This window comes from Strigops habroptila, chromosome Z (genome assembly GCF_004027225.2).
Source record: "Strigops habroptila isolate Jane chromosome Z, bStrHab1.2.pri, whole genome shotgun sequence".
Taxonomy (NCBI): domain Eukaryota; kingdom Metazoa; phylum Chordata; class Aves; order Psittaciformes; family Psittacidae; genus Strigops; species Strigops habroptila.
The window spans coordinates 26103263-26130304 of NC_044302.2; the positions used below are offsets into that span (position 1 = coordinate 26103263).

At 38.0% G+C, this 27042-nt stretch overlaps 1 protein-coding gene across 1 annotated transcript in view; it reads right to left on the minus strand.

The window, feature by feature from the left end:
* Positions 1-27042, minus strand: part of ADGRV1 (adhesion G protein-coupled receptor V1) — a 273160-nt gene that overhangs the window by 224743 nt on the left and 21375 nt on the right. Inside the window, exons 8-20 of the mRNA XM_030511555.1 lie at positions 26219-26489; positions 25080-25409; positions 21999-22175; positions 20859-21082; positions 12883-13009; positions 12609-12794; positions 10068-10248; positions 8967-9130; positions 8186-8309; positions 7544-7810; positions 4968-5094; positions 2158-2375; positions 253-996 (exon numbers count right to left, since the gene is read on the minus strand). Coding sequence (XP_030367415.1) covers positions 253-996; positions 2158-2375; positions 4968-5094; positions 7544-7810; positions 8186-8309; positions 8967-9130; positions 10068-10248; positions 12609-12794; positions 12883-13009; positions 20859-21082; positions 21999-22175; positions 25080-25409; positions 26219-26489 — 3140 coding nt within the window. The remainder of the gene's footprint in view (positions 1-252; positions 997-2157; positions 2376-4967; positions 5095-7543; positions 7811-8185; positions 8310-8966; positions 9131-10067; positions 10249-12608; positions 12795-12882; positions 13010-20858; positions 21083-21998; positions 22176-25079; positions 25410-26218; positions 26490-27042) is intronic.

Below are 27042 nucleotides of genomic sequence, written 5' to 3' on the forward strand. Positions count from 1 at the left end.
ATATAATTATAAATTATTAGTTTATTTTTAAATTATTGCAATCCAAGCTTTGTTACCATTCTGAATTTTTGGGAACCTTCTCAGCTCTGATTTCCATACGCTTTTTGAAAATCATCAGAATTTTCTATCCATTCAATTAACTAATCAGATATAATAATTTCAGTATCTTGCATACACTTGTAGAGGAGCTAGGCTCTTCTATACATTGCAGAAATTTACATACAGAAAAAATAATGCAGGCTATTGGCTCACCATCAGCAATTGCTTCTCCTTTAAGGCTCTTCATTCCTCCCAAAATGGGAATTCCATCCATGTAAAATTCAATTATACTTTCATCCAGAGTAATCAGAAGGTGAAGCCAAGTGTTTTCATCCAGATATTTCAGGACTGCTGCTTTAGCCATGTATGTCATATTGGATCCTAATGCTGTATAATGAAGCACTACAGAAACATGAGAATCATTTGTCTGGATTTTCACGCCATAATATAAGGTCCCATTATCATCATCCTTTTCAATTATATAACCATCAGTACTGAAGTTAGGAATTAACCATGCTGAAAATGTAAAATTGGTTACTGCAGTATTTCCATTGTACAGATATTCTGGACCAATAACCCCAAATGAATCCTCTTTTCCACTGAAATACAAAGCATCTGTTACACTGTGGTGACGCCTCATGTGGGGCTGAGATTGTACTGAACTTGGAAATGATCCCAGCAACAAGAAGTCTACCATTGATGGCAGTCCAGCTTGGAATGTACTAGACAGTATTTCCCAGCCTAAACGGACAACACCGAAGGTGCCTTGTTGTCTCCAGATGGTGAAGTCTGTAATATAGGAAAGATCGTCTTCAGAAAGAACATCTTCCGCTATCTCTCTGTCCTGGCTCTCTGCATCTATAACAAAGACTCCAAAAGGGTCATCATTGAATGGGATCATCACAGTTACAGCAAGGCTTGTTTCAGATAACTGACCACCAGGACCAGGAGATCCACCTATATAATGGAAGTTGAAAGAGTAAAAGTTAATGGTCTGTTTCAAACGACACAGTCCGAAAAAAGTTGCTAAGTATTTTAAGTTTTCTTAATAAAACACATTTCCGAAAAGGCTTAAATCTTCTTTAAAGAGCCTCTGAAATCATATAAAATGCTCTCATTTAACAATAATATAATTTAACTGTATCATTTTAAAAAGACTATATGAAAATTTTCATAGAAAACAAAGCAGAATGTAATTTTTAACAGCAAAACATACATTTGCCTTTCAGCTAAAAAAAGATTACCTCCAACTTTTCCACATTAGTCAATGAGACAGGTTACCTTTGGTTCATTTGACAAACATGGGGCCAAATTCAGTTCTCATATTACTCATATTACTCCAAGAATTACACAAATTTTGAATGGCAAAATTTCGACCATTGCCTCCGAAACAGAAGCAGAGATACCTTACAAAATCAGATTGTGTACTAATTGCTGCCAAGTACTGCTATCCTGCCAAGTCATCTCTTTCTGCAGAGTAAGAATTCATGATACGAAATCATGATATGAACATAGAGCCTCTATGCTCTACGTGTGCAGTGATCTATTGATCATAAGTATGAAATCTTCTGTACACACATATGGATTTCACTTACAGGAAAGGTCAACACATATTTTCAGTTTTGTCTGGGCACAGTAGACCATTAATAGTACTGAGGTGGAATGAGTCCAGCAGATTTGGAACCCTGCTCAGTAGCAGACCTGTAGTAGTTGTAGTTTAAGTCATATGAAGTGGCAACTAGAAGTGTTTTACCTACTTTAGAAAAAAAACAACAGACCAACCAAACTCCATCATGGTAGACATGCATAGGCTCTAATAACTTTACTTTGTCTTCAACTACATGGAGATCTACATCTCTGAAATCACCAGAAGGCATCCTTTTTAATGGCCAGATCACCAAAATGTGTATAACAGTAATTCAGGAACTGCATAACTGCATTCATGTATCTAAATTAAGATTAAATGAAAAATAAACCCTAAAACCTTACCAGAAAAGTACAGGATATCAAGACATGATTCAAGGCAAAGCTCTTTTCAGGGTTGGTTTCTTCTTGATTGATTAAACATAATTCTTTCCTACCAGACATGAAAGGAATGGTGATAATGGAAGACAATACCTGAAGCATTCACCAACTTTAGAACATAAAATTCATTGAACTCAGGAATTCCATCCGAAATAGCATGGAGTGTTATTGGCTTTGATCCTTCACCATCTATGAAGCACAGAGTCCCATATGTTTCATAGAACTCTTCTCCTGGCCTCAGCGCAGAGACATTACCAAACAACTGCCAGGTCAATGAGACATTGCCAAAGTGTCCTCTGTGTCTCAGAACCCTGTTCAATGACACAGAAAGAGTGAACATCCTGGCACGCATGCATCAGTGTTCTTTAACAAGGGAAAACACAATTACATTAATATTCCTTACTGTGAAAAATAATATACAATGTTCTGGGTAACCAGGAACAATAAATACAGGCATGAATAACACAATCATCTTTGAAGGCCCACAATTTCCATAATTCTACAGGCATTTTAACAAAAAGGTCACCAATGCAGGTCCATGCAAAGTAGCACTGTTAAGCTAAACATAAGTTTGTCTTGGTTTTATTATGCAAATAATAAATTCCAATGTTCAGCAAGTTAACATTAAAAATCAATATACCTGGCCACCCTTAAACAAGAAAGAAAATTATCTACATTTAACCACAAACATTTCTCCCTTTAACCATCAAGCCTCCTTAAATTCTTTCTTCTATTGGTATCAAATTTGGATTATATCTTATGTCCTTCAGAAATCTGTGGTTATTCCGCATTAAGAATATAGTAAATAAAAACAATTTTTTTTTCATAGTTCCCTGATAAGTTAATTTCACCAGTTTCCAAAAGGCAATATAAATAAAAACTGGGTGCCTTTATTAACAAATTGTGCTGTGCATAGAAAAAGTGTGCTTCTGTTTGCATGATAAAATAAAATCCTGTACAAAGAGGCTGAATGCAAAAAGACTCTTTTCCCTGTCTGTTCACATTGATTATGATTTTATATCCTGTCTAGAGCTTCTTAATGAAAAATCAGTATTTTTACCAAATTAAAATCCCATCCCAACTTTATGGAACATAACAACGTAAGATGTCAAACAAACTCATTTCTTAACCCTTCCCATTCCTGAATACATCCCAGCCGCTGGAAGGAAAATACTTTCAAGATCAGACTAGGGAACAGTATTTCCAGTCTAGAAGACCATCACATATGGACTTTGAGTACAGACTTCCATCTGTAATTAACATATAGAAGAAAACCAAACTAACAGGAGGAGTACAGTGATATAGGTTGTTTGTAGGCAAAGGCTTCAAACTAGGATGCAAAAAGAAATTAACAACCACATAGCTAGATCTATCTGTATTTTGAAAAGTTTTTTTACTTCCTTGTTAGTCCAGGTTATATTCATAGAATCATAGAATCGTAAGGGTTGGAAAGGACCTTAAGATCATCTAGTTCCAACCCCCCTGCCATGGGCAGGGACACCTTGCACGAAACCATGTGGCTCAAGGCTCTGTCCAACCTGGCCTTGAACACCGCCAGGGATGGAGCATCCACAACCTCCCTGGGCAACCCATTCCAGTGCTTCACCACCCTCACTGTAAAGAACTTCTGCCTTATATCTAATCTAAACTTCCTCTGTTTAAGTTTGAACCCATTACCCCTTGTCCTACCACTACAGTCCCTAAGGAAGAGTCCCTCCCCAGCATCCTTGTAGACCCCCTTCAGATACTGGAAGGCTGCTATGAGGTCACCACGCAGCCTTCTCTTCTCCAGGCTGAACAGCCACAACTTTCTCAGCCTGTCTTCATATGGGAGGTGCTCCAGCCCTCTTATCATCCTCGTGGCCCTCCTCTGGACTCGCTCCAACAGCTCCATGTCCTTTTTATGTTGAGGACACCAGAACTGTACGCAGTACTCCAAGTGGGGTCTCACAAGAGCAGAGTAGAGGGGCAGGATCACCTCCTTCGACCTGCTGGTCACGCTGCTTTTGATGCAGTCCAGGATACGGTTGGCTTTCTGGGCTGCAAGTGCACACTGCCGGCTCATGTTAAGCTTTTCGTCAACCAACACCCCCAAGTCTTTCTCTGCAGGGCTGCTCTGAATCTCTTCTCTGCCCAGCCTGTAGCAGTGCCTGGGGTTGCCCCGACCCAGGTGTAGGACCTTGCACTTGGCTTGGTTAAACTTCATAAGGTTGGCATCGGCCCACCTCACAAGCGTGTCAAGGTCCCTCTGGATGGCATCCCTTCCCTCCAGCGTATCAACCGAACCACACAGCTTGGTGTCATCGGCAAACTTGCTGAGGGCGCACTCAATCCCACTGTCCATGTCACCGACAAAGATGTTGAACAGGACCGGTCCCAACACCGATCCCTGAGGGACACCACTCGTTACAGGTTTCCAACTGGACATCGAGCCATTTACCACAACTCTTTGTGTGCGGCCATCGAGCCAGTTTTTTATCCACCGAGTGGTCCATCTATCAAATTGATGTCTCTCCAATTTAGAGACAAGGATGTCATGTGGGACAGTGTCGAATGCTTTGCACAAGTCCAGGTAGATGACATCGACTGCTCTATATATACTGGTCAATCATCTAGATTCTTCTGTATCTAAAGTCTACTGCAAATAAAACAAGTATGCTATAGTCTTATTTTTTACATTTTAACATTAATTTCTGTATACCTTTAAGTATGCACACTCTACTTGATAACAGCACGTTACATCTTCAATATGTTTACAAATCATTTAGACCAAAATTTGGTAATTTTTTTCTTTAATATATTTTTATCAAAGTAAACTTGTGTGGGATTAGATCAAAGTACTGTTCATAAAGTGCCACATACATCAGTTAAAAGTACAAAAGTATTATTTAAAAGTTACTTACAAAAAATTGTTACTTTTGCCTTCTTCCACTGGCTTCTCTAAAGTTTCCAAGGAGAAAATTCCATTAGGATCATCATTTGCTTCAATAATAACTGTAGCTACTCCAGCCTTAAAGATAACAGTATCCCCTAAAAAAAGTGATTCATTTCACCAAAATTGGAATCAGAAATGGAAGGAACTTGAAAACTGAGTGTGTTTCTGTCTCACACTAACTGCTTTTATGCAAACAAAGAAATGAACAATGAAAAAAACCATGAGTGAAAACCAATAATTGAGATATTTGGTAACAGGCAAACTAGAGTAAAAGTACTTCAGCAGCATCTCGTGCGAAGAGCAAGACAGGAAAAAAATATGTGACATGACCAGAGATTCTGAGCAGAAATGGTTGTATGAGAGGTAGTATTTCATGTTTGATCAATTGGTCAAGTCAAAAGAAAAAGACACGTATTCAGAAATCCCAGCTCTCCTTTAGACCTAGAATAGAAATAATGCACTTAAACTAACTGCAAGCTAAGAATAATACCTAAGAGTTTATTAAAACCCATATCCCAGCCTATCTGAAAGGAAAAAAATATAAGATACCTGTGATGCAGAGAGGAAGGTAGTAGGATTTATGCATATATTAGCACTATAGGGACATTCTAACACCCTTCCTGCGTCCACAGATGTACATTATTCTCCACCCCCATCCCATTTTTTACCTTATTTAAGAGCATTAGACTAGCTTTTGTTCCAAAGTAAACAATGTGTTCACTGCTTTAACTTCATACACCTGTATATACAGTCCAACATGATTTTCAAAAGGGTTGTAACAACCGAGGATGATATATGCAACAGATCACAGAAAGAAAATCTTTTTTTTGCTTCCAGGAATATGTATAGAAACATTCTGTATTCTTAGTGATTCTAGTGAGGCTGCATAATGATACGTTCCTCCTTTCAGAGGCAAAGGGAACTTGCAGCTACCCATTCTTGTAGGACCAGTGTGCTAGGAGGAAGCCATCATATGTTCCCAGTAGAGTGGCAAGAGAAAATACTATTAGATCATGAAGAAAGTTAGTAAAGTGGAAAGAGATCACTGAAGAGAAAATTTAAAAAGGGTGAAGAATGGCTTTGTCCAATCATTTCTGTAAGGTTCACTTTGGGTACCAGAGTGAATTTCAGCTGACCGCAGCAAACCGATAAGCTACTTTATACTCAAATAACTGCTAAAAATTCCCCTATAATTCTCTGTCTGCCTGCTACCAATGGCTAGGGTAGACGCAATTTGAGATCAGTGAACCGTTGTGAGCAATTCATAGATAGGCCACAGGGTGTCTGCTTTCAAGTGACCTGAAGCACTCCCTTAGTCTCACTAACTCTGAACTCTAGATCATTATACAATGTAAGGAGAGCTAAGACACTTCGTATGCATGTCTAAATGAAGAAATCTAATTTTACATTTCCTCATCTCAAACTGAATCCCTGGTAGGTATTTTACTTTGTGAACCTACAACACAATCTAATGTGAAGGTATAGTCTTATGGTTAGTTGTAACAGTCTTCCTTCACTTTATTGAATTACAGCCCCTCAATTCTCACACGTTGTTTTGATGGCCAAACCAATTCGGTTTTGGTTTGCACTGCAAAGATATGCAGTGCATTCACAGCTGGTTACTACCTCTCAGCTACAGAATAATAGCAATTGAAGGACAGTTTATCATTAAAATTGGCTAACACAGCTGTACATGACTCTACCACAATCTTGAGTTTTGGGATGGCTAGAGGTGGAGAGGGTCTTTATTAAGCAGGCAGACCCCGGGTAACGTTACCTATTTCTTAACTTATATTTTCTTATCAATATTAAACAGCAGTGATCTTTATTCCACAAGATACCTATTTCAAATATAGGAATGCGCTGAATAATTTTCTATAATTTCCTGCTAAATGATAACTTAAAAAAAAAAAAAAAACCAAAAAACCCCACGTTATTTCTAAGATAATAAAACCATTCTTTACTCGTGGTACATTGGGTAATTTCTATCACACATTTTTCTGTAGATCAAGCCTTATAAATCAATAATGTCAAACTGAAAAAAATGTATGCCTACATCACACTAGTACAAAAAATAAAAGAAACCAATTTACATGGGTTTCCTCTAAAATAAGGCACTTCTGTTTGTTTTTACAAAAATCAGGCAGTTATGTAGTATACATTGGAGCACAACAAAAAATCTAAAATAACTGCTCCTTCCTTAAGATTGTTGCAGTACTAACATTCTTTAGACTTGTGTTTCTGTAATCAAGTCAAACTCCCATCTAATTTGGAGCATTTACATTTGAAAAGAGACTTTCACTCCAGTTATTTTTGCAGGAAAGGTTTCAGCTGTACCATTTGATTTTTGTTTCCAATTACACAATTCAAGATGAAAATCCAAACACATTGTGTGCAGTAATTGTACAGAAATACCGAAGCAAAGCTTATTAATTAATACTTGGCATTTATATATTGCTTTATGATAAGACCAAGCTGGTAAAAAAACTGCAGGAGGGGAAAAAGACAAGAGTTACTAAACAGACATCAAATCATTACTTTTACCTGTAGAATTTAAAAGGAAGATATAGAATGTTTCATCAGTTTCAGGGATATCATCATCATTAATATACACAGATAAGTTCTGCTCTCTTTCTCCAACATCAAACAAAATGACACTGCTCTTTCCACTGGGAACAAAGTCTCCTTCTTCAGCTGTTGCATCTCCATTAACAGTAATGTACTGTGCAGCAACAGCGACGTCCACAGATCCATTCCTTAGGACTGTGAAGTTTGCAACACTTCCTTCTTTAACACTCACTGTCAGGGGTTCTGAAAACAGACAAGCAACAGATCTACATGAGTTCAAGCCTGAGCTCCTTGCATGTGGTGGCCTGTCTTCTTAATCCTGCCAAAGAGGATGCTTCTCCTCAGTGAAAAAGAAGGCATGTGTGGAAAAGGCATGGAAACATTTGCGGGTACAAGAGAACACTGTTGTACTTAGCCACCTAGCTAATCCCAGTATCAACAAAGTGAATAATGAATAAAATAAGAGAAGGTTCTGAACAATACAAATTCACGACAACAAAAATACGAACGCTTTATAATAGTTCCATTGGGATTAGGATTTCTCAATGATCTGGTCTGTCAATAAAACCTCTTTGGGGTAGCATATGTATTCTGCATATAAAACCAGTAATATCTAACCTGCAAAATAAATGGGATCATCATTCCTTGTAATTTGTAAAATTGCACTGGTTATATTGCCCAGCCTGGCTCCACCAGTAGCATTGAATAAGCTGATGACGAATACTTCCATCTCTTCAGGCACCTGAAGTAGAAAGTGTCACCAAATTAATTTCTTAGATACAAAACAATGAATTAATTAAAATGAACAGCTAAGGGGCTTAACAAACCAGAGATTTCTGAGTGTTGTTTTTTATTTATTAATCCTCAAGTGTGTCAAATGACAGTTCATACTGTGACACAGAAATTATCATCAGTCTAAAATCCTTGTAATAAGTCCCCTTACCTAATAAGTCCTTGTAATAGGTCTTTATTGTTGTACAGATGAACCAGAAGTTACCTAGCAGTTTCCGCCTTCTGGTACATGTAATTTACTCTCACAGCTTTATTTATTTATTACTAATTATTCTCATTCTTTCTTATATGACTTCAAAAATATCAGCATTAAAAATTAGGATTTCTGCTATCAAAATAAGGGGTTTATTCAAATGAATTTTTCCTTAATTTAACTACATTCAAATACTCTCTGCTTCTAACTTTATTTATAGGTATGCACGGATTCTCAAATTTTTTTATGATTTGCTGAAATAATCTCAGTATTACCCAAGTATTTTGATTTTCCCTACAAATACTTATCAGGCTCTTAAAACACATACATCCCTTCTTTCTCCTTACACTGTAATGTTTTAGCACTTACTCTTTGTGCCATATACTCACACAAGAACACTGTAAAAATGTTTACCTCATCTGGCAGTGAGTAAACGGTGATATTTTTTGAAGACTCCAGATTATCAAAGAAAATAGTCCCTTGCTCTGGATAGATGTCATTGGTACATGCTGGGTCAACAACCCAAGACACACTAACATTGCCATAGTTCCCTTGGCTTCTTATAATTCTGTAAGCAGCTAAAAAATGCAAACATATACAGTCAGTGCATCTTCAGAAGAACACAAATGAAAAAGAAATATATAAGCACAGCTGAAACAAAGAAAAAGGATGAAAGAAAATAATAAGTAAATCCACTTGCAAAACTAATAGGCGAGCGCACTGTACAAAAGGGCAAAGATAGAACATTCAAGCAGTCCAAACTTGCTCAGATTTGTTATTTGTTATAAGCCTGTAAATATACTCGATAACCGAAAAGAGGTAGATAAACTGAAGTCAACCATATGAATCACAAAATCACAGACTGGTTTGGGTTGGAAGGGACCTTAAAGCTCATCCAGTTCCAACCCCCTGCCATGGGCAGGGACACCTTCCACTAGACCAGGTTACTCCAAGCCTCATCCCCATCCAGCCTGGCCTTAACTTCTCTGGGCAACCTGTGCCAGGGCCTCACCACCCTCACAGGGAAGAACTTCCTCCTAAAATCTCATCTCAATCTCCCTTCTATCAGGTTAAAGCCATTGCCCCTTGTCCTGTCCCTACAGGCCCTTGTCCAAAGCCCCTCTCCAGGTTTCTTGTAGCTCCTTTAGGCACTAGAAGCTGCTCTAAGGTCTTCCCAGATAGTTTAATTTAAACATGAAGACTTAGGTCTATTCTTCTCCCACATAGCACCCTAAGCTTCATGCTCAACAAGCAGAGCTGCTACCTCCAGGTTGCACTTTGCACAGACATCAATATTCTGCCCCTCCTACCTGTCATATTTTCTAGTCATTTTTTTACTGGATTTATCCCTCTGGCTTCTCAGGCCCACCGTTCATCATGCTGGCACTGTACCATTATGGAAACTCCTGAGTGAAGGCTTGAGTCAGACATTGTGCTAGAGAGGTGAAATGGAGAACAGAAGCCTTGCAGGGGCAGGCAGTAGATAAAGCAGTAACTTTAACGAAAAAGAATTACCAGCGTGGATGATTTCTCCTTTGCTTTCCTTTATCATTACAGATAGTTCATCAGGTAGAAACTGAATGACACCATGCGGGTCATCATTCTTCAGAATGGTTATATTGACCCTTGTGGCATTCCCCAACTTGCCTGGCATTTCACTGTAGCCACTGAGTACTACAGAATATATCTCATCCAGCTAGAAGAAGGGAAAATCAGTAAGAACAAAAAGACATATTCAATATTCACATCCAAAACAAATGGGCAAACGTCCACAGTCCCTGGCCTGGCAGAAAAAGATACAAATTTAAACAAAAGGAAATCACTCACACTTTCTACATGCACAATGTGTTTGTACATTGCCATCAGAACAAAGAAAAAATCACAAACTTCTATTTCTGCTAGCACCATTTTCTAAAACAATCTAACATTATAGAATCATAGACTCATAGAATAGTTAGGGTTGGAAAGGACCTTAAGATCATCTAGTTCCAGCTACCCTGCCATGGGCAGGGACACCTTGCACGAAACCATGTCGCCCAAGACTCTGTCCAACCTGGCCTTGAACATCACCAGGGATGGAGCATCCACAACCTCCCTGGGCAACCCATTCCAGTGCTTCACCACCCTCACTGTAAAGAACTTCTGCCTTATATCTAATCTAAACTTCCCCTGTTTAAGTTTGAACCCATTACGCCTTGTCCTACCACTACAGTCCCTAATGAAGAGTCCCTCCCCAGCATCCTTATAGGCCCCTTTCAGATACTGGAAGGCTGCTATGAGGTCTCCATGCAGCCTTCTCTTCTCCAGGCTGAACAGCCACAACTCTCTCAGCCTGTCTTCATATGGGAGGTGCTCCAGCCCTCTTCTCATCCTCGTGGCCCTCCTCTGGACTCGCTCCAACAGCTCCATGTCCTTTTTATGTTGAGGACACCAGAACTGTACGCAGTACTCCAAGTGAGGTCTCACAAGAGCAGAGTAGAGGGGCAGGATCACCTCCTTTGACCTGCTGGACACGCTTCTTTTGATGCAGTCCAGGATACGGTTGGCTTTCTGGGCTGCAAGTGCACACTGCTGGCTCATATTCAGCTTCTCATCAACCAACACCCCCAAGTCTTTCTCTGCAGGGCTGCTCTGAATCTCTTCTCCGCCCAACCTGTAGCAGTGCCTGGGATTGCCCCCACCCAGGTGTAGGACCTTGCACTCGGCTTGGTTAAACTTCATAAGGTTGGCATCGGCCCACCTCACAAGCGTGTCAAGGTCCCTCTGGATGGCATCCCTTCCCTCCAGCGTATCAACCGAACCACACAGCTTGGTGTCGTCGGCAAACTTGCTGATGGTGCACTCAATTCCACTGTCCATGTCGGCGACAAAGATGTTGAACAGGACCGGTCCCAACACCGATCCCTGAGGGACACCACTCGTTACAGGTTTCCAACGGGACATCGAGCCATTTACCACAACTCTTTGTGTGCGGCCATCGAGCCAGTTCTTTATCCACCGAGTGGTCCATCCATAAAATTGATGTCTCTCCAATTTAGAGACAAGGATGTCATGCGGGACAGTGTTGAACGCTTTGCACAAGTCCAGGTAGATGACGTCAACTGCTCTGCCCCTGTCCATCAGTTCCGTGACTCCATCATAGAAGGCCACCAAATTGGTCAGGCAGGATTTCCACTTACTGAAACCATGTTGGCTGTCATCAGTCACCTCGTTTTTTTTCATGTGCCTTAGCATGCTTTCCAGGAGAATCTGCTCCAAGATTTTGCCAGGCACAGAGGGGAGGCTGACTTGTCTCTAATTCCCTGGGTCTTCCACCTTCCCCTTCTTGAAAATGGGGGTTATATTACCCTTCTTCCAATCATTGGGAACTTCACCTGACTGCCATGATTTTTCAAATATGATTGTAGGCAAGGACTTATTTTGTGTACTTAGAACCACATCTATTCACTACTACAAATATGTTTGTAGTGTTCCTGAAAGGCATTTTTTCTGTAAGATTTGTTAACTTATGGCTTTGTAACAGGGAAAGCAAAGATTTCAAACGCATTGGCAGCAAGCTAATTTAAAAAGAATGTATCAGCTTGCTTTATTAGTCTAATGGGACTTTGTACGTTATACATTTCTTGAAAAACACTCACTGCAAATGCTTCAAGGGACATTAAAACCAGCATTGCATCTATGTATCTGTATGGCAAATATTAGTCTAGACTGGGAAGCACTGAGGGAAACCAGCAGACAATTACTAGAGAAGAAACAAAAAGGAAGTGAAGTGGTTCTTCACACACTTCAACTGAACAATGGCACTCTATACTAGAGAATATAATAGATAACATACATGGATTCAATATGGAAATGTTTGAATTCACAGAAAAAAATCCATTGAGGACATTTAAACCCAAAGACACCTTCTATTTATCTAGGCATTCCTGAGAAGGCATTCTGGAGAAAAACCATTACACACGTGTTATGTTCCTATGTATTTGCCTGTATTTTATTAAGTGGCAAACTAATATGCCTGTGAACACAATCTGAAGAGAGAAAAATATTAACTTTTACCTCTGGAATCCCATCCATCCTTGTCAGAAGAGTAATTATGATCTCTCTTTCACCGGGCTTAAACTCCAAAATTCCCGTGCTTCCATAAAACTCATTATTGTCTCTTGGTTCTACAGTGTAGCGTAGAAACTGCCTTATGAGACTTCCTCTGCTGCGGACAATCTGCAGTTCAACAGACTCCCCTTCCTGTAAGAAAGGAAATCCAGCTTTTTACTAGTACTCTGCTTAAGCTACACTATCCATAATTATTAAGGGAAACTACTCAGATAGCTACCTTGATACTGTAGGGACCTCTGGAAGAGGGCGAAAATTCAAATACTCCTCCAGGATCATCATTTTCCAAAATAATAATTTCGCAAGTAGTAAACCCGTATTTCAGTATTTGATTTTCCACACTGACCCTGAGAAATGAAGGCAAGAGGGGTTTTTGAATGGCAATTCTTATTTGGCAAATAAATAGACACCCGTGTGAAGGACATCAGAATACTGATGAATTTTACAAATATATTATTAAAACAATTACCTGCAAACAATAATTTTAATTAAGAAAGACATATTGGTATGTTTTATCCATTTGTAAGGAGAACCTTTGCTTCTGAAGTAACTTTGTTTTCTGATTAGTTTTCATAGTTGGCAATTTTGGGTTTTTTTAGTCACACATGCACAAAACACACAAGAAAACATACAGAACTGTGCAGTAAAAAGTCAGAGTCACATTCAGTATTACCTTGTATATAGATCAAAGCATAAAGGATAATCCAAAATCACTTATACAAACAGAAATTACACGGACAACTACACATCCTTACCCTCTTCCACAAGATTTACTATTGCTACAAATAGGAAGAGACTTGCTCGTCAGTAATGTGGATTTCATCTTCATCTGTGTGTTAACCTACCTTCCCTAGACCTATAGGATCCCAGCCTGGCTCTAGGAATTGCTGGATGTACTGTCAGTAGCTCAGACTCATTCCTCTTCTTGTCCCTTACTTACAAATGCTACATATGCCTAAAACCTATATGCCTAAAAGCTTACGGTGAAGGGTACAGGCATGATCAGACAGAGCTCCTCTTGGTGGAGGATTTCTCTCCCTGGGCTACTGCCGCACTGTCTTGGTCTTACTCGTGGACACGAATGGGCCACATCTGACAGAAGAAGGAAACCCTGTGCATTTCTTGCATTCATTTCCTCGGATGTGGTAATTTTCAATGACATCGTTTTAAGTTCATCACATGAAAAATGCCAGAAGGACTACTACTGAAGAATGGAGACTGATGGTTTGGATATGGCTTATTATATGGTGGTTTATGCATTTAGATTCCTGAGCGTCTTCCCTCTTTCCTGAAGAAAATGGCAATGAATTCTTGGTCCAACATATTATAAATACTTTTATGGTTTTACTGTACTACAACCAGACTTCATGATACACTCGTTCATGTAGACAGAAATGTGATCTATTATAGCGAATATTTGAAATCAGTTCCAGAACTGTTTCCACAAACAATCCATAAATAAATGGGACACACACACACAGAGATAAATAGCAGTGTAACTTGTAGTAAAGCCTAAATCGAGGATACAAGATGGAAAATAGGAAATACCTTTTTAAAAGGGTAACATGTCATGTTTATTGCACATAAAAAATATGTCAGCAGACACAATAACTTGTGTTAACATAAACTAAACGTGGGTTATTAAAAAACAAGATAACCACAGGAAACAACCTCTCTATAATTCTAGTCGGTTCAGTCATTTAGTTGGGGCAAATTGTATTTCTGGCAGTTGAAAACTACTAATCCATTATTGCATCAAATGGTTAAATAGTAAACACTAAGCCATGCATTCATAACTTTCATCATTCACAGATCCTAGATAAAGAAACGCCTTCAAGCCAGAACCCCATGCCAACAAATGAAATACCAAAGGGCAAGCATGCATTGTCTGAAGAGATGCAGAAGACGTGATTCCTGAGAGGAAAAGAAATGATAAAGGCAGATTCTGTCCAAAGCAATCACTTGTAAAACAAAGCACTGATTCACTGAAGACAAACCACAGTTCACTGCACTTACCCAAAGTACACGACAAACCTTTCTGTCTCTACCCTGTCAACACAGAAAGAAAGAAAGAAAGGAGATGGGGGAAGGAATGAAAGTGCCACTTGCTAGAACTTCAATGGCACTAACCTCAGAAAAGAATAATAATAATTAAAAAAACACAACCAAACCACACAAAAGAAAACACAAAGCTTTCTTTTTCCTTTCCAAACACTTATAACATTCATTTTATGGGAATGCTACTTGCTTGGCATTTTCCTGTTGACAAATGTGAGCAAGTGGGCAGCTCCCACTTAGGAGAAATGATGCCACGACCAATTCAGCACTACCAAGTTCACACTACCAAGCACTTCTTCAAGAGCTCGATTACTGCCAGCCTCTGTGCCTGCACACAATGGCACCAGAAACTCAGGTTTATAAATAGCCCTTCTTTAAAAAACCATAAAACATCTACATGCCTCCACGATGTGTTGTTTCATCAATCTGCCAAAGTAACCAACAAAAGCAGATAAGCACAGTGGGAGTTGTAACGAGTATATATGAAATACTATTTTGGCACTAAATCACATCAAACTTTATTTTTAACAATTTTTCAGTTAACCAAATTATCAAAGTAAAATAATAGTATAAAAATATAACAAACAAAAATACAAAAATAAGAAAAGAGTATTTGCTAATCTCTTAATTGGTCCATTTTGGTCGAGCACTTACAATAAACATCAAGTCAGGTAAAGGACAGTATTGTTCTGCAACGGCAACCATTAACTTTGACTTTCTTACTCTAAAACCAAAATATATATTACGTATAAAACCTGTATCTCCTAAAAATTACTGTAAATGGATTACCACAGCATTTACAAAGTGAAATACTGACTTCACTAGTCTCAAAAAGAACTCAGATTCAGAATTCAGTACAGATAAGAGTTCAATCAAAAGTTTGAGAAAGTAAAGCAAAAACACTGCTCAATTCGTTCTTTTAAGTAAGAGATCTGAGTTAATAGAAATTTCTCACAGATTTTCAATGAGGCTAGATTTTAAACCTGAACCTCCCCTGGTGCAGCTTGAGGCTGTTTCCTCTTGTCCTATCACTTGGTAGCTGAGAGAAGGGACTGACTCCCACCTCCTGGCTCCATCCTCCTTTCAGGTAGTTGTAGAGAGCAATAAGGTCCCCCCTGAGCCTTCTCTTCTCCACACTAAATGCCCCAGGTCCCTCAGCTGTTCCTCATCACACTTGTGCTCCAGGCCCTTCACCAGCTCCATTGCCCTTCTCTGGACCCGCTTCAGCACCTCAATGTCTCTCTTGTAGTGAGGGGCCCAGAACTAAACACAGGATTCGAGGTGTGGCCTCACCAGTGCCCAGTACAGGGGGCAATCATTGCCCTGGCCCTGCTGCCACACTGGTGCTGATACGGGCCAGGATGCTGTCGGCATTCTTGGCTGCCTGGGCACAAGCTGCTCATGTTCAGCTTTGTCTATTAGCACCCCCAGGTCCTTTTTGTGAGCAGCTTTCCCTCTCACTGGGAAGGCCCCTTGCCTGTCTTTTTCCTCAACTTAACTTTTTCTGTAAAATGGCCATCTTTGGACATGAAGTTTCATTTTATCAGAGAACATAAGTGCTGGCAATGTTTATGATGCTGACATAACAAATGCAATCTCAAATTGTGTAACTGTGTTTTCTGTAATGAAATAGCTGTAAATAAACCAGTTCCCATACAACACATCTCATTTGAAATGACTCTTCATTGGGGAAACCGTTTCTTTAAAAAAAAGACTATTATTTAGCAAGAACTACAGATTAGATAGGACAACTAACAGAAGCTTCAAAACATTTCTTGCATTATTTTTTTTTATACATATAGTACAACAAAATTGCGGAAAGAAGATTTCTTACTAAGTTTAAAGCAACATGTCAATTTCAATGTTATTATGAACTAAATACCACTGCAAATAAAATAAGAATTATTAAGAGATGCAATGTCAAATTTGACAGCTTTGGACCAAGGTTTGGAATTCTGCGGAAAGTGAATGTTTTGAAAGACACCTGAGAAACTGATTTGCAATTGTGAATCTGTATTGCTGTTACTCTTAAAAACACTCTTCTCTAAAAACTTTCCTTTCTATCAGGGTATCTCAGAAAAGGTGCATTCAGATTGCCTGTGGAATGTCACTCAACAGGCTTCTAAGATCTGTAGTCAGTGTTCACCCCTTCTTCAATTTTTCCAGGATTATTTACTGATTTAATTAATGGCAGGACCTCGCTTTGAAGTAGGATTTGCCACATTATAAAATCCACAGTGCTTCTCATCAGAGGGAACCCTTCCTCTCCAGGTTTAATCTACCAATTATTTTATTTTGGAGGCTATTTTAATTTTTGTTACTCATAGCAGGAGATATGGTATTATTACTTCTAAAACTAATAAAAGTTAGCAGTAGGTGTCCAGCAGCATTCAATTAAACATTCTAGAAAAAAGTCTTATTTAAACATTCAGACAAAAGTATGATCAAACCCTTGAAGAAAAAGCCAACGTTTTATAATGAAAAGTTCACTCATATAGCATCACATGTATTACTTAATAGCAAAATTACAAAAGTAAGAAAGATAAATACACTTTTGAAACAGACACTAACCACAGGAAATCACAAAGTTAGTTAGGAGAAAATCTCAGCTCCATTAAACAGCATATTAGTGTTTCTCTGCATGCCAGTGCAGACAACAACCCAAAAGATATAAATATTACTTGAATGGGACCATAGGCATTATGCAGTGCATTAAATGGGCCTTCCATGACTTGCTAACTTTTTGTCATGAAATAATCTCTTAAATACAATAATGTTAAACTGACATTTCACAATGAAACAGTCAAACCTGTGTTTTGCTTTTGCAATTTAAAAAAAAATAACCTATTTTCTAAATTTACTCAAGACATAATTTTAGCCTTGTATCACATCACAGAAATCACTAGAACTATAAAGATCCCCACATTACGTTGTTTCAGGCTTGCTTTATTACATATAGTAAACGAGATTTAGGTAATAACATACAAACGTGAATCTGTTTTGGTATCCGAAATCATATGAGTCATGACTCAAAGAAAAAGAATTTGAGGACTATTTCAAGAGTCATCTATTCATGGATTATCACTTTCACAAATTAAAATCAATGTATTGGTATATTGCTGTTCCCAGACCCCACGGTCCAAAGTTCTCACTGTCAGCAAACACAACCTGCATGCCCTAGAGGTCCTGGCCCTTCACTTGTGCCCATTGTCAAATTGATAGCTGTGTATCTGCACTGTACTGAGGGGGTGACGACTGCCAACAGGAGAAGCTGTTGTACAGAAGGCAAAAACAATAATCAGAGTTTCAGAAAACTGATTTCTACTTGTGCTTAGCAGGTAAACTGAACAGCCCTAGTATGTATATATGCTTTCAGAAAGCATACACATGATTTCCATAGCCTGTTCCACCTACATTCAATAGGAAGACCAAGGCCTTTTCTTTCTTATACAAATTTCACTACTGACATCTGGTTTTATTTATGTTTGGTCTCAATGCAGGCCTACTCAGGTATAGCCAGGCATTCAGCCTGAGCTGCTCCTAAAAAAAGTACATATGAAGAAGCTTCAGCAGGTACAGGATTGCCTTGCATCTTTATTACTCATCTGCCTTCTTTGGAAGCATATTCTTCATGATATACATTGGCCTCCACTTTGTTGACAGAATTTAGAGTTATTTTTAATTTGTATGGCCTATGGACAGAAGCCATAGAGCAAGGAAGGAAAAATATTATTTTTAATGGCTTAGAAAGTTTCTTTCAAAGCTTATTCAAAATGTAAACTGCCTTAACAACACAACTGAGTTGTAAATAATACATCCTTGTTAAAACTAACTATTTTTATTATTTTATCCATGCTATTACTAATTGCAGTAAATAGAATGCTTATGAACATATTTCTACGTCTATGGTTCTATTAAGGTTCTTACATGCTCTACTTTCCTACTGACTTATGCTATAATTTACAGAACAGTACAAGCACATCCATAGCACAGTGCATCTTTGTTTTCATGCTAATTCACTGCTGCTGTGAGGTGCTGGCTGCCAGCCTTGAAAACTGAAATCTTCTGTTCATCCACAAAATAGAAACTATGCAGAAAGCAATACCACAAGCTTACACACATAACCCTGCCAGTATCCTTCAACATCGATTTGAAGAGTCATCTCCAGTGCTGAAAGGATGATCTTTGCAATCATTTAATTCTTGACTTCTGCTAACGTTGAAGTTGCCAGTTTTCACTTTTAGCCTTGAGGGACACTAGCCAGGTCTAGAGAAAAGTTCAGATTTTATCTCCTCCTTGCTTACTTTTTTATTCCAGGCCAGATGACTTGTTCTTTACTTCACTCTCAGACCTTGCCAAGTGTGGGAAAGCTGCTTACTGCTGGCACACTTTTTACCAGACACTTTATGATCATCAGAACTTTGTGATCATCAGAACCTGCTACTTCCACCACACACAGTAAAGGCAGAACACTAGTTATGTTTGTTCAGCTGCCAGTTCAATCCTTATTGCAGCAATCACTTTCAAGGCACAGGCTAGGGTTACTACTCAGAATGAGCAGCAGAAAGCTGTAGTTACACACACCTGCACAGCTGTCAGAACTTGAAAAGTTTATTTTTTTATGCTGTCCACTTCCTTTATCTACACTTAACACTTTTCCTGCCCTTACATTTGAAAATTTTGGTGACCATACACAACTTCTTCACAATCAGGTTGGATGTGGCTTTGGGCAACCTGGTCTAGTGGAGGGTGTCCCTCTGCCAGGGGGTTGGAACTGCATGAGCTTTAAGGTGCCTTCCAACCCAAATCATTCCATGATTCCATGATTAGCTTCCCACTTTCTGCCAAACACTCTAATGAATTCCTTCAGATGAACAGGTTTCATCCACAGGAAGGAAAGCAGAGAACTGCTGCCAACAGTCTCCACTTGCTTTTGTCTTGAATAGGACTGTCTTTCCAACGCAGGGAGTAGTCATGGTAAAATGAAATAACTCATGCTGCACTAGATGCACCCAAGGGGATGCTTTTGTAGAAGCAGGCCAATCCTGAAATGCAATAACATATTTTCTGTGTGATAGAATGATGATCAAAAAACAGGCTTTCCAAACTCAGCAACAGTTTGAGAGGGTGGTTGCTGGTTTGCTAGTATGTAATCTACATGCGTATCTGGTGTTGAAGATCCCAAGAATCAGTCTGCGCTTCCTATAGAGGAAAAGAATACTTCTGCATAAGGTAAGGACACTATAAGTAGTAGATGTTCAATGTGGACACTGCAACTGGCAGACCCCTATTAAAATGTTTCCAGAGAAATTGGAAAAATGTACCTTAGACTACTTGGAGCTAGTAGAAGTGGTGGTATTTCTAAACCATATAGACAACTGAGTTGTTGGAAGCAGGGCAGGAGACATAGCCAAGATTCTCTTGCTAGTAAAACAAACAGGGAATACACTCCTGGATATGAATTAATTTAAATATTCAGAGCAGTGTTCACATGAGGATAATAGCATGTCCTGCGGTCCCTTACAGCCTTAATTATCCTGTAATCCTGACCTCGTGCAGAAGGGAGACTAAAACACTGTGCTTCAGAAACACCATCGCCCTCTTTGTAGCCAAAGAGTGTGGTAATGGTCACACTGGAATATTTTGGAAGCCAGGAATTGTGAGGAAGTATCTAATTGTCAAGAGCAAGCAATACTGAATGTGCAGATCCAACAAACAAAAATCTGATCCAATTCTGCAACAACACCCTAGCTATAAACCTTTTTCTGTCAGAAACAGTTATGTATTGTTTTCTACTCATCATCATAGCTTTCCCCATTATCTCACTGAACACTACTTTTCTGAAAAGATACGTTTTAACCAACAGCTATAATTTAAGATTAAAGCTGAAAGAACTTTCTAAATAGCAGACATTATTTTCATTAAAATATCAATGAAATTAGATAATAAATACCACACAGTTCCTTTCGCTAATCTGCAGTCAAAGAAGAATCTATACACAGTCTGAATCAAGGGCCTAATATTCATTCAGGCACTTATCAACACAATACAGGCAACACCTCTAATTAATACTGTGCTAATTTGTTATATATTAATTATTATAACTGATATAGATGAATAAAGATTAGGGTAAAATACCTGTCCAAAGTTAGCAACACTGTTTCATTCATTTCAGGTATATCATCAGCTTTAACAGTAATGTTGATTGTAGTATCACTTTGTCCAGATAAAAAAACAACAGAGCCATTAAAAGGACTTATATCGTCACGTGTTACTGCCTTTTGATTGACACCAGAGGGTTTCAAACTCCAGAACACAGTTGCTTGGCCATCAGTCCCATCTCGATGTAATGCAATGGAAACCTATGAAACATATAAGTCTATTGTGATTTGTAAAACTAGGTAGTTCTTTTACTCACACCTGTGTATAAGATATGAAATCAAAGATGGTGTATCAACAAAATTATATACTTTTAACCACTTAAAGTGGAGATGTCAGATTATTAATATGACAAATCACTAAGCAACCATGAACACAAAATGTGACTGATTTAATCAGTGCCTATCTCGTCAAGACACAACATAGGTTTTAAATGTAACTACCATAATGTCCTGGGTTCAGCAGTAGCAGCTTAAACCTGAGAATGAGAAACAAGTTATCTGATCCAGGATTTGTGGGAAGATATCACTGAAGACAACAAGGGGAAACAGAGAAAATGTACGAAAAAAATAGTTCAAAAAATGTTTCTCAGGCTGGGACTAAAGCACCCAGACGGGTGGCAATGCTTTTGAAAATGCTTCTTTGGGTTCTCAGAAACCTAACAAGTATCACTGTTAGAAAACACACCCAGCAAGCCAAACGACATGTTCGCATTTAAGTAAGTCAGCTGTAAGATACAGACATTTACATGAAATTTAGGAGCAATATCATTACTACCTTTGCAGTTGGTGAGAGAGATTAAGCGTCTGCATCATCTTTATCTCCTTGTGAGGATCAAGACCTAACCAGTTTTAGACACTTAGAGAGAAAGCAAAGATCAGCCTTACTTTTCTGATAATGGCTAACACATTTTTTCAGACCTCAGCTTTACAAGCACTTTTTTGTCTCTTTTGTTTGTTTTTGGTTTATCCATTTAAAGCAGGGGAATATTTGGGATCAGGCATAACTAAAGGAAGGATTTTTCTCCATTAACTTTCAAATGTTACATTGAATATGGCAAACTTTGCTAATCTAAATAAATGTTCCGTACTAAGGGACAATATAAAAAGGTTTACTTACCACTGTAGCAGGGGAATCTTCTGGCTCAGAAAGAATAATTGGAAGGTTGCTAGTAAAGCCTATTTCTCCATTTGCAATATCTGGAGTAATCCTTAGAGAAACATTTTGAATCTCGCCTAATCTAGGACTCACAGGTGGGACTGGAGGAATTCTATTCACCAGCTCAACAGTTTCCATCTGTACAAAAAAGTAAGAAAAAACTGAGAATTAAGAAGCCTTACCACCAAGTTAGAACAATTCTGACATTTCAGAATAAGTTTCATATGCAGGGAGCAAAACATCTCCAGAACAAATTTTTCTTACTGAAAATGTGCAAGTGGATGTCAAAGAAATGAAGTGGGTATCACTGAGCTTTGTCAGGAGAATGGTATACCTCCCAGAAAACTCATGATTGTGTACACAACTAGATGTATCTAGATGGAGAATGAACATTCTAGAATGGCTGATTCACTACTAGAACCTATGAATAATGGTACTGATGTACACTTGTTACAGGCCAAGATATTGTCCTAAATTTTTTCTGCCGTGCATTCAAAATCTGCTGAAGTCACTGGATCCCTAATAATTTACAGACTTGATGAAGCCAAAGAATGATCTAATCTTTCTTCACTCATACAAATTCAAGGACTTCTCCATTTATGAAAACTGATACACTCAAACTGCATTCAGAATTGAAAATCAGTAGACTATTTCAAAACTGTAGTATCCTCTTGTTACCATATTTCTGATGGCTTACTTATTAGTATAAATAATTATATAGAATATATAGAATATATAAGAAATAGAAAAATTTTTACCCTTTCTTTAAATGGAACATATCACTCCCTCCACACAGCAGCAGTACTGACATAGCAAGGAAAGCTGAACTTGCCTGTTTAAATCTTTCTTTCAAATATCACTTATATCATGTGCCTCTGCCTACATTCATCCTTATAATAAATGTTCCCATAACTGATTCGCATATACTTCCGCATACATTTCATTAGTGCATGAACCACCAATGACAACTACCTTTTAACTCCCACAAGGATGTTTTTTGCTTGGAGTTACCAGATGTTACCATATAGTAAGGTTTTGCTGGAGGAGGGGAAAGTGGCCTTATCTAAATCCATACAGTGATCATGAATCACCATTTCAACTGATGAGTTTTAAATCCCTTCAATTCTTAAACCCAAACTATATAAAATAATTGGGCTATATGATACTTAGTTCTACCATTCTTGAGTAACACACAAAAATATTCATGACCATTTTATAAGATGATAGATGGAACTGTTATACAAATACTGTATTCAGTAACGGATTTTCAGGCATACCAGATAGTTATTGAGAGTATGAGGAACATGTGGTGGGTCTGCTTGTTTCACATGTTTTCCAAGTGTTTTTTTAGACCAGGCCCTGATCCTGCAATTAACAGTAAGCAGGAGGACCACCGGGTGGTCATTAGCTCAGTAAAGTTTCTGAAATACCACACAGCTGAAACAATTCACTTTTGTAAATGGTTCTAATCCTGGATAGTAACTTCGAGATTAAAGTAGTAATTAATGAAGACCTAAATTGTTGTTTTGGGATTACTTTTTTAGCTCAGTGTTTCTTTTAAAGCAACTCAGCTCATCAGGAGAAAAGAATGCACTGTGAACTTAATACTAATGACAAGTAGTTTATTACATTAGTAAATCTTTCCACCCATACCAAAAACTGCACCTCAGACTACAATATGTTATTTAACTGAAGATGTCACTGAAGAATGCTAATCTCGGTTTTCCAGTTCCTCTCTGTTCTCTAGTTGTGTTTAAGCACGATTTCCTCCTCCACTCTTCCTTCCTGATTTCTGAGTCAATCTTTTACTGTGACTAGTACAAACTCTATGAACTTCTCATTCTAAACATGTTCACTGAGATTATTGTTTTTTCACCATGTAAAGGATTGTCATAGTGATAAATTGGGGTATTTTTCTTCCTTCTCCAAATGCATTATTTTTCCTGGAAAGCTCCTCTGATTTTGTTTATTCAAACAAAAAGATTTTTATGGTTCATGGAGAAAATACAGAACACCCAGCCCTCCACCTCCCAGAAATCCACAGTTTGAAAAGCTGGGCAAACTGCCTGAATTCTGAAATACTTATTATATGTGTGTTTTGTTCACAGTCCACACTGCAATGCTATTTAGAATTCATTTGAAAATGGCTTAGAAATAGATATTTCAATTCTTCTGATGATCTTTCAAATCTCATGCAGATGTAAAACATACGAACTTATTCTAGTATTCCAGAATGCAATTCCCTACCTAAATGAATGCAAAAGAGATGAATAATAGTAAAGCAATTATATAATCCTGGTAATTTTTTTTTTTTTTTTTTTTTTTTTTTGAAGAGAATGTGTGAGGGAAGGAGATGGAAGGAAGAAATCTTTTCAAGATCTCAGAAGCAATTAAAACATGGGTAGTTCTGTAGTGTGGCTTTCTCCAGTGAAAAATTAAAGCCTTCATTGGAAACTGAAATTTTTCCTTTAAACATTTTTTCTGGAAATACATTTTTTTGTCAAAACCATAGTTTTAGTGAATTTTTCCAGCCAATAAGTTTCCTTCTTACAAATTTAGATTAAAACAAAAACAAGCAAACAACAACAACAAAAACCTGGAAAAAACTGGCCAAATTTATAGAGTAATTTCTAAAGTTTTCCATGCTTCTGCAGTTTAAGAACCTTCATTTGGTTAAATTGAAAGCCAAGTGGTAGACAGAGAAAGCGTCAGACACAGAAACATACCTCGAAAGGTAACTAACTTCTGCAACATTGACCTCATTTTCTCAAATTCCATGATTAATACTTGAATCTTGTTACAACAATCTACTTTCGAAAAATTGTGTAATTAGTAAATAATTATTAGGAATAAAGCTCTTTATGGCATATTTATGGAAGCCATCTCTAAATAAAGAAGTTTTAGCTACTGAACTAATCACTTTTTTCTTTTTTTTATTAACAGGTTGGATTATTTTAATTAAACTAAAAGTAAGGAGCCACTACTAAATTATATACTTTATATTACACAGGCCAAATAAACCCCAAAACGTAATGGCAATACCTGTACAAGGAAATGAGCCCCATTTTGAAGAAATGCGTCATTTTTTATTGGTATATTTAAAGTATCTTGTGTTTTTCCTTCTGGAAAGATGAGAATGTTTCTTTTAGATGTATTTAGAATGCCATCTTTCGCTCTCTCAGGATCCAGAGCCCCAGCTGGAATATAAACTGCAGTATAAACCAACTGCACATCTCCAACTGTTCCTCTCTCCCTTGCAAAACTCAAGGATAAAAAGCGTCCCATAGGATTACTCTCAATCTTCTGATTCTCCAAAGGATAAAATTTTATTAGGCCATAAACATCATCACTGTCCTGAATGTAAAACAGAAGCTGCAAAACAGAAAACACCATCAATTACTCTATGCTACAGTTAACTATACACCATAGTTTTCATGCTTTCACAAAAGCATGTCCTGACTGTCACCATACATTTTTCTCTTTAGTGAATTGGCACTCAAGAAAGAAATCAGATCTACAGCTCCAAATAATTCTTTGTACACAAGCAGCACAACAGTGACAGTGGCAACTCCCCCACTATGCACCATCCACGTGCCAGAATGAGCTCTGAACGACTGAATTTTTGGTTCAGCAGCCAAAGCGAATTATCTTAAAAAGTTTCCAATTGTGAAAAATTTCATTTTATTCAACAAGTTCTTCCCAACCATTTTTGAGAAAGACAAAGCAGGGACTTGAGTCCCTATATTGTCAGCAGTGCTACCCACCCTTTATTTAACAGAGGTTACAGTCTCAATCACCAAGCCCTCCTCTTGAAGCTGTTACTCTATGTAAAACACTCCAGTAATCATTAAGACAGCAAATGAGCAAGTGAAAATAACTTTCGCGCCTTCTCTTAGCAAGAAGTCACTTAAGACAGCATTCATGCAATGCTACATATATTGGGAATAATCTAAGCTGAATGCCACTGCATTAAAAAGGTCTGGCTTTGTATAGCACTCTCAGCCAAATACTTTGGCTATGGCTCTGTATACTAAAATTACATCAAGAATTAATTTGTGTGATTTTTATTGAAGCCCAAACCATTTAGCCAGTTTAGCCAACCAATCAATGTTATCAAAGTTGGCAAAGACCCTTATTTTCTATTATTACCTTCCCCAAAAGAACTGTAAAAGCAGACTTACCTCAGATGGCTCACTGACTTCTGCACCTCCCTGTACTGTGTGAGCTAAGAGTTTTAGAAGATAGGGCTCTGCCTCTTCTGGTATATCATCATTAACAATATTCAGAGGAAGTGTTACCAGCATCTGTCCTTGATGAAAACATATCTCTCCAGTCTCTGGATAAAGGTCTGCAGCCACGGGCGAGGGATCACTGCTATTTCGGATTACAACCCAGGTAACAGAAACATTTCCATGTGTTCCACCACTTCTTATGATCGTGATCCCCTCAAACCTATGTTTTTGAATGAAAAAAAACCCCACAATATAAAATTACAAATACTGGCTTGCTTAGACATTGATTCCCTGAAAGATTTACACTGACTTAAGTGGAATAAATGTTAACTGCTGCAACTGACATTTGAGTCAGGGCTCAAAGTTTGTGACATCATAATACACATGGAAGCCTTTCCTTAGAGTGCTTGTTCATGAGCTCTCCAAAACGTCTCGGAAGATATTTTTAGAACTTACTTTTTTACAGCAAGAAAGATACCAAAAAGTGAAGACTTGATGTTTTACATTTGTCTTGACAAATACATGTCAAATTTCTGAAAACCTTTTCTCTGCTAACTTTCTAAACCATTTTATAAACTATATCAAAACAATTGTCAGGCATGAATATTTAAATAATGATTCTGAATGGTTCTGAGTAACCTGATTTATTTGAAGATGTCTCTGCTCATTGCAGGGGGGTTGGACTAGATGACCTTTGAAGGTCTCTTCCAACCCGAATAATTCCATGATTCTATAAATTTTGCCGCTATATTGAAATATTAAGTTATCAACAT